This window comes from Pteropus vampyrus, unplaced genomic scaffold (assembly GCF_000151845.1).
Source record: "Pteropus vampyrus isolate Shadow unplaced genomic scaffold, Pvam_2.0 Scaffold3, whole genome shotgun sequence".
Lineage (NCBI taxonomy): Eukaryota > Metazoa > Chordata > Mammalia > Chiroptera > Pteropodidae > Pteropus > Pteropus vampyrus.
Genome location: NW_011888784.1, coordinates 2,865,937 through 2,874,019, shown reverse-complemented (window position 1 = coordinate 2,874,019; position 8,083 = coordinate 2,865,937). Strand labels below are relative to the sequence as shown.

Here is an 8,083-nt window from a genome sequence, read left to right as displayed (position 1 = left end):
CTTCCTTAGCTGGGGGATCAACATCATCATATCTGCCCTGACATTTTTCCTCCAATTAGTAATAATGCACCCTCGGAGTTCCTCCCACCTGTGCTAACTCTGGGTCCTCACACCAACCCTCTGAAGGAGGCAGGGCAGGTTAATTATTGTCCTCACTTGATGGCTGACGACTAGGGAGCCCCTAGGGTTAAAGAGCTCATCTGAGGCCCCACTGCTAATGAGAGAGACAGAGCCAGGACCAGAGCTGTCTCCAGGGACCTGGAGCAGCTGATGCAACTGGGCTCAGCTCCAGGGCTGGAGAACTCCCCTGGCACCTTCTGTGAAGGAAGGAGGGAAATCATGAAACAGGGGGCACTTGCTTCTGCTTCTCCATGAGGGAGTCAGAGAACAGAGCAGTTCTGGGTCCTTCTCTGGGATCCACAATGAACAGAGAGGCAGAGAGGGAGCGAGGACAAGAAATTACAATCCTTCTCTCCGGGACCTTCCGTCTCTCCGTGGGTCCGCCTTCCAGCGGTGCTTCCACCTTCTTGTGTCCCTCTGCTGTCCTCGCTGTCACTCCCGAAGTGCTCTCTCCTTCCACCTCTCTGAACTAGAAATTTACTGAGGCCCAGAGCCTGCGGATTCTTAGGGGTGCAGGTTCCCACCGAGGGACCAGAACTCGCCACCTGGGTGCACAGCCGGCTGAACAAAAAGGCTACTGGCTATGACATTCCTTTCAGTGGAAGGATGGTTTATATTTGCCTTTAAAATTCTTTTTTAAAAACAATTTTATTTATATAATCAACATATACAACTGACCGTTTAATGTGGTCGATACAATGGCTCTTAGTATATTCACAGGTTATGCATCTATCACCAGAATCAATTTTGGAATGTTTTCATCACTCCTGAAACAAAGCCCACCCCCCTGAGTGAGCCCCCAACCCAAAGTCTTCATCCCCTCCAATCCTAGGCAACACTCATCTACGTTCTTTCTCTGTAGATTTGCCTATTCAGGACATTTCATGTAAATGGATTCATATAATGATGTGATCCTTTGTGACTGACTTCTTGTACTTAGTGTAATGTTTTCAAGGTTCATCCATCGGCAGCAGGTATCAGTACTTTATTTCTTTTTATTGCTGAATAAGGTACCATTTATGGATATACCACATTTTGTTTAATCTGCTCCTTAGCTGATGGACATTCGAGTTGCTTCTCCTTCTTGGCTATTCTGAGTAGTAATCCTTCTATGAACATTCGTGGACAAGTTTTTGTATAGACATAGGTTTTCATTTCTCTAGAGTTGAATTCCAGGAAAAGGAATTTTTAGGCTTCAGCCAGCAAGTAGGGGCACTGTTTTTCAAGCAATCTTTCTGCTGCTCCAGAAATCACACCACGCGTTGCCTAGGTCTTGGATGTGTTTACCTGGAGCCTCAGTGCACGGCCTCACCCAGTCCTGGTGGGCACCCCCTCTGCTCTCTGGAGGAAATCTTTTATTATTCTCCAGGGACTAAACGGTGCATGTGAGATCTCTGCGGCAGCCTGCTGCACCTTCTGTAGGAAAGAATCCAGATGTTCAGGACTCAGCAGGGAGCACCTTGGATTCACCGTTAAGAGCCCAAGAGAAAGAACTCTGGAGAGAAGCAGTCAGGGTACAAGCCCTGATTCTTAAAAATTGTGTGATCTCGAGCCAGTTATTTATCCTCTGTAAGCTCAGTTCTCTTACCTGTAAGAAGGAAATAACAGTATCTATTTTATAGGGTTGTTCTAAGGACTAAATAAGGTAAAGAATGCAAAGTGCTTAGCAGGGAGGAAGCGCTCAGTACACGGGAGCTCTTCTCATTTCCGGTGGTACAGAGCGGGGCATGTGGGAGGAAAGAAAACAGAAGGACCAAAGCCAGCTAGCACCTGGGGTTGGAGAACTTAGGGCAAGGATACCTGTTTCTATCAACTCAGCTTTGACCCAGCATCTCCTTTGCTGTCCCTGGAGGGAGAGCACCGAGTAGGGTTGGCTGGCGGCTCCCAAGTAGAGTGCCAGTTTGGGACTCATGAGTAAGGACAACAATCCCTCTGTTTTGCCACCTCATCCGTCTGAGCCTCAGGCAAGATGGAGGTTAAAAAGATTTGACGCTACTGAACAGATGGTGGACAGCCCAAGCATGAAGTGTCTACATTTTACCTGGGCCGGTGTACTCTCACTTTACACACAATTCTAATAAACTTAATTATCTGGTTGTCAAATCCACAACGGGACGAGACAGGCACCCTTAAAGCAGAGAGAAGTGACAGCTCATAGTCTGACAAGAGACAGAAAATATAAAGGCGACAGCAGAATTAACAAAGAGTCGCAGCCATCAGGCTCTTGAGAAGAGTTTTTGCCTCCCTTTGATTTCTGAGAGCTGAGTGCGTGATGACTCAGAATCATGATGCTCAAAATCTTGACCCTGCCGAAGGGTGTTAAATCACATTCAGTATATTTTAAGAAGCCAGCTGTGATATAATGACAATAGAACCTTGAATGGGGGAGCATCTTCAAGTGTGCGTGTACTTTCCACGCATTTGATTTTTATGTATTTAATTGTTCAGTTATGGTGCAATCCCCATGATAATCCCGTGGTATAGCTAGGGATTGTATTATTGTCTCCCACTTTGTAGCTGAGAAAACTAAGGCCTAGAGACTTGCCTAGGCTTCCATAACCAATGAGTGGTAAATCTGGGCTTTGTTCCAGAACTTGAGGTCCGGTGCTCTTTCCAGGAACCATAATTTCAATCTGTCCCTGGAGCTCCTGCCCACTCCCATGCACCCAGGTCCTCAGGCCACCCAGGGTCATCGATGTCCTTTACAATCCATATCTCATAGGCCAAGCATGTCCCTCTCCCTCACCTCTGGTGTCCTGTTTCCTCAAAGTCATGCTGGCGAACTCCTGAATGATGTGTGACTGGAAGAGCACACTTATTTCCCATGACGTCCTCTCCATCCAACAGGGCCCTGTCGTCGACTCTTTAAAGTAGGCTTGTGTCTGTGTGTATCCCCTCCACGTGAAGTGAACACTTGATACTCATTGAATGAATGAGTGTTAATTTAGCAGAGGCCTCGTGCACACCCACAATGTTACTCCGTATAATTTATTCTGAAGGTGGGAACAACAGGCCCCACAGTGGACTCCCAGGAAGTTATTTGCATAGAGATGGCTTCAGTGACACCATATACATGGCTTCTCATTCACCTAGGAAGATCTGTCAACCTCTGGCTCTGCTCCCTCCTTCACTCCACACCCGCACCACCCTCACTGATAGATGGGGAGGGTGTGGAAGCGGCACGCAGATGTTAGTCATTAACATGTCATCACTGTCATTATCACCAGACACTAACCGAAGGTGAAAAGTCAGCGCCGAGTATTGTAAGAGAGAAATTATACTACTCCTTCTCCTGGTCACTCTAACAAACCAGTCTGTAGCAAACGTGTTTGACAGATGGTGTTTACTATTCTGCTGCTCCCTGCCTGTCGTGAGCGAATGATCAAACTAGACAGACAGAGCATAGGCTAGAATCTTAGCAAATCAGACAAGCTGGCATATACCCATTGTGGAATGAATGATACAGATGGGGTCTGTAACGAAAACTTTCCTCCCTTTCTGTCCCCATTTTTCCCGTAAATTAGAGGTCGTTTGGAAAGAGGAATCCCTGAGGAGGTGGGGTGGGAAGTGAGCCTTGTGGGATGTTGGAATCTAGACGGGAAGGGAGGGAGGATGCATCCCAGGTGAGGGCAAAGGTAGAGGGCATCTCATACACGGTATAACGTGACCCCAGGAGAGAGGAGAGTGAGGCTGGGAGGGAGGTGAAGAAGTGGAGAACCTGAGAAATTAGGCTGGTGAGTTTGGACATAATGTAACAAGCCGAAGGGAACCTTTAAAGTCTTAATCAAAACAGAGACTGAGAAAGGGAAGGCAGAGCAGTATCTCTTCAGAGCTGGGTGCTTCTTGTTCATTTTGTCTAATCCTGACAGCGACCTTATGAAGTATTTTCTTTGCTTTGCAGATAAGGAACCTGAGGCTCAGAGAGGTTAGGAAAGTTACTTAAAGTCACCAGCAAGTAAGTTGGTTTTACCCCAGGTCCAAAATTCATGTTCTCAACTCAGATACATAGCATTCTAGGAATCTTTGTCTGACAGGGGAGTGCAGTCTGTGCTGGGTGAGGCCCCCAGCTCCTCCTGCTAAGAAAACCCCAAAGTGTCTCAGTGCACTGCGTACCCCAGTGCTGGGCACCCGAGAGTCAGGGCGCCTACAGAGCGGGGACATCCAGAGATTTGTAAAGAATTTGACTTTTGCTATTTAAAAAAATCAAAGCAGTCATTGTGGGAAGAGAATTAAACTGCTGTTGGACTTTGTATGTTGCTAGGGCTGCTGTGACAAAGCACCACAGAGTGGCTCAAACAACTGAAACCTATTAGAGACCTACTTTCTCACAGTTCTGGGGGCCGGAAGTCCAAGATCAAGGTGTCACCAGGTTTGGTTTCTTCAGAGGGCTGTGAGGGAGAATATGTTCCATGCCTCTCCCCTAGCTTCTGGTCATTTGCTGGCAGTTTGGCATTCTTTGGCTTGTAGAAGCACCACCCTGATTTCTGCCTTCATCTTCACACGGTGTTCTGTGTGTGTGTCTGTGTGCAAATTTCCCCTTTTTAAAAGGACGCCAGTCACACTGTGTTAAAGCCCACTCTAATGACCTCATCTTAACCTTTCATATCCACAAGGCCCCTGTCTCCAAATAAGGCCACATTCTGAGGTATTGGGGGCTAGGACTTCAACATATGAACTTTGGAGGACACAATTCAACCCCAAACAAATGTCCTTGCACTTACTTATTTTATAGTTTGTATGGGTTTTATTTGAATTACATACAGGAGAAGAGCGCCATGATGGTATCAGTCCTAAGCGCCTCTAAAGAGCTTCTCCTGTCCCCGTGGACCCACCAAGCGAAGAAGGGTGAGGACAGATGATGAGGTCCCAACCGTGAGGCAGGAGGAGGCTCAGACACCGGAGAGCCAAGAGAGCATTATGGGACGATGCTCCCTGATGTCGAATCCCTCCATCCAACCAGAGGGACCGCTTCAGGAATGAGACGGTGGGCTTCCCCGAGGAGACGCAGTCAGCAGAACCTGTAGGTCTGGGAGAACGAGACTCAGCAGCACTCAGCCTGAAAGACTGTGTGGTTCCATTCGGTCTTTTCTGGACCTGGAGAACCTCCTTATCAGCGGGCGGAGGCCCAGGCAGCCAGCCTCCGCTGGCGTGAGGCCTGGATGTTGTTCATAACACAGCCTGAGAAACCAGGTTCAGGAACAGCCCTTTCTAGCAGTGAAACTTGTTTACGTGGATTGTAAGCGGGAACCTGTTTAATGAGGGTAATTACATACACAGACACAGATGGTGACGGCAGTGCACAACACTGCTTGCTGGTGGGGGTGGGGTCGAGTCTTGGATCGTGCAGGGAGTCAGCCTGGTAGGGTCCCTTGCACACACACGGTGGGGAGCCGTGGTAAGGAGAGGAGTTGGGTGTGAAAGAAGCGAGCACTCTTCCTACTCCAGGCTCAGACATTTGGTTCTGTGTATAGAGCAGTGGTTCTCAAAGTGTAGTCCCCAGACCCGCATTGTCACCTGGGAACTTGTTAGACATGTACGTTCTCTGGCCCCACCCCAGACTTACTGAATGAGAAACTCTGAGGGTGAGGCTCAGCCATCTGAGCTTTAACAAGCTCTCCAGGTGATTCTGATGCGCGCCTCTGTGAGAATTGCTGACGTAGAGCGTAGCATAGCTGTTCAAAACAAGGCCTGAGTTTTTTCACAGCTTCAGCACTTCACTAGCTGAGTCGTTGTATCATCCTCTAAGCCTTACTTTACTCCTCTGTAAAATAAGAAAAACAACCTGCACTACAGGAATAGCACGTGGACGCCACAGGGTGGAAGCTTTTTGGCTTTGTTCACTGCTCTGTCCCAGCACCCAGAATAGTGGCTGGAACATAGTAAAGCTCAGTAGCTCTCTCTATATTAATTTAATGGGGCTATTGTGACGTATTCGTTGAGGTCCTTTAAAGTATTGCTACAGTGCTTGGTGGGGCATAGAGTAAGTGCTTAGTAATCACTGCCCTTATTGATAATGATGATGCTGCTGCTGATGATGATCAGGAGATTCTCTTCTGCAAGACAGATTTGATCAACATGATCTATAATGCCTCTTTTAGAGAAGGAGACAGAAGATTGGATCCAAAGCCTCTGCAGATATATCTAGATAGGGAGAGAAAAGGGGGTAGGCTGTTATTTGGTCCACAGAGGGGAAGAAAAGGAGCAGGCTGACATCGGTCACCTCTGGGCCTTGGGTTCACCAAGGACAGAGCCCTTCACGATCATCTAGAGAGTGCCCAAGGGAGCCCTGAGTAGTAGAGCTGCTTCACGGGTTGGCGCTGTTCATATTGGCTGAGTCCTAAACCCTCAATGTGAGGCCGGTTAGGGCCGGACATCCTGCAGGTACAGGGCTGGTGGGTCCTGCCCAGTGGGTAGTTTTCCAGAGCTGCCTTGTGGGGTGGGCTTGTCAATCCTCCTTACTCACTCCAGTTAAAGGTGATCACCCACCTCCCCCTGTCGCTCTAAACAGTACTAAGCTGTAGTAAGAGTGTAAAAATCAGCTCCTTAAACTACAGTCATATCCTTTACCCCTGAGAATCAAAACGACAGTTGGTCATGGTTTTCATTCTCCCAATGAAGAAATGCAGCCATGACCTAGATTACGTTCTTGGGCCCTACCCTAAACACTCCTTTCTGTGAGTATATCTTTGACCAACAGGAAATAAAATCAAATCAGGCAGTGAGTCAGCAAGCTTTGAAGTGTCAGCCTTCCATGGAGAGGCCAGTTTGCCTGTGGAATCAGACAGCCATAAATTATCAATGAACATAACCACAGATGCAGCAGAGATTCAAAACTAAGAGAATACTATGAATTCTTTGCCCGTAAATGTTCATTAGTAAAAAATATACATATAAACATAAATAATGAATGTATTTTATTAAATAATTTAAAAATAAATGTGTACTTACATATTCTATTTATTAGTTACATGAAATGAATAAATTCTTAGAAAACTGTAATTTTTTTCAAATATGACTTGAAAAGAAATAGAATACCTGAATAATGCAATAACTATTAAAAAACAGAATCAGTGTTTAAAATCGTCTCACAAAGAAAATCTGAGACCCAATAGTTTTATAGGCAAATTCAACCAAACTTTTAAATAACAAATAATTGTGAACTTGTTGAACTCCTACAGAGAATAGAAAAAGAGAGAATACCACCCTATGTTATGATCTTCCTACCAAAACCAGACAAGAATAATATGGGAAAGGAAAATTATAAACCTATTTCACTTATGAACATAGTTATAAAAAAAAAACCAAATAAACCAAATTCAGCAATATATAAAATATATATCATGTCAACATTGAATTCATCCCAAAATGTAAAGTTGGCTTAACATTAGAAAATCTATTATTTTGATTGATCAGAAGCAAATTCAAGAAGAAAAAAGAAAAAAAAAAAAAGACCACAGGATCATTTCAATAGACACCGAAACCATTCTAGAAAATTCAATATCTGTGAATGATGAAAACTCATACTAATTAGGAATGAAAGAATTTTATCTACAAATGGTTTCTACAAAAAAATCAACAACATTATACTTAACAATAAAATGTTAAAAGCTTTTTCTTTAAAACCAGGAAAACACTAGAGTTACCCACCACCATCTCTTCTGTTCATTATTGCAGTAGTCCTGGCAAGCAAAATAAGATGGAATTGTTATTATTCACAGATGATTTGTCTAAATAAAACCTCAATCTATACACAAATTAATAGATTTAATAGAAAGACTTTAGCAGTGTTGCCAAATATAATCAATATACAAAAATCAATTTCATTTCTATACATTGGCTGAAAACATACTTTTAAATAATATATCATTTATAATAGCAATCAAGCAATATTTGATAATTTGGCAATTCAAGTCTGACCCAGAGTTAGGACAAACTTCACAGGTTAAGGGCATTCCCCTCAAAG

At 44.8% G+C, this 8,083-nt stretch overlaps 1 protein-coding gene across 7 annotated transcripts in view; it reads left to right on the top strand.

Moving 5' to 3' along the window:
* MAPK4 (mitogen-activated protein kinase 4) overlaps positions 1–8,083 on the top strand; it is a 118,275-nt gene that overhangs the window by 100,267 nt on the left and 9,925 nt on the right. For 6 of the 7 annotated variants that reach the window (XM_023531119.1, XM_023531104.1, XM_023531110.1 and 3 more), the window contains one exon: positions 4,884–4,965. The exons of the other annotated variant lie outside the window; for it this stretch is intronic. In XM_023531119.1, the coding sequence (XP_023386887.1) occupies positions 4,884–4,965 (82 nt within the window). The remainder of the gene's footprint in view (positions 1–4,883; positions 4,966–8,083) is intronic. 7 annotated transcript variants of the gene reach the window in all.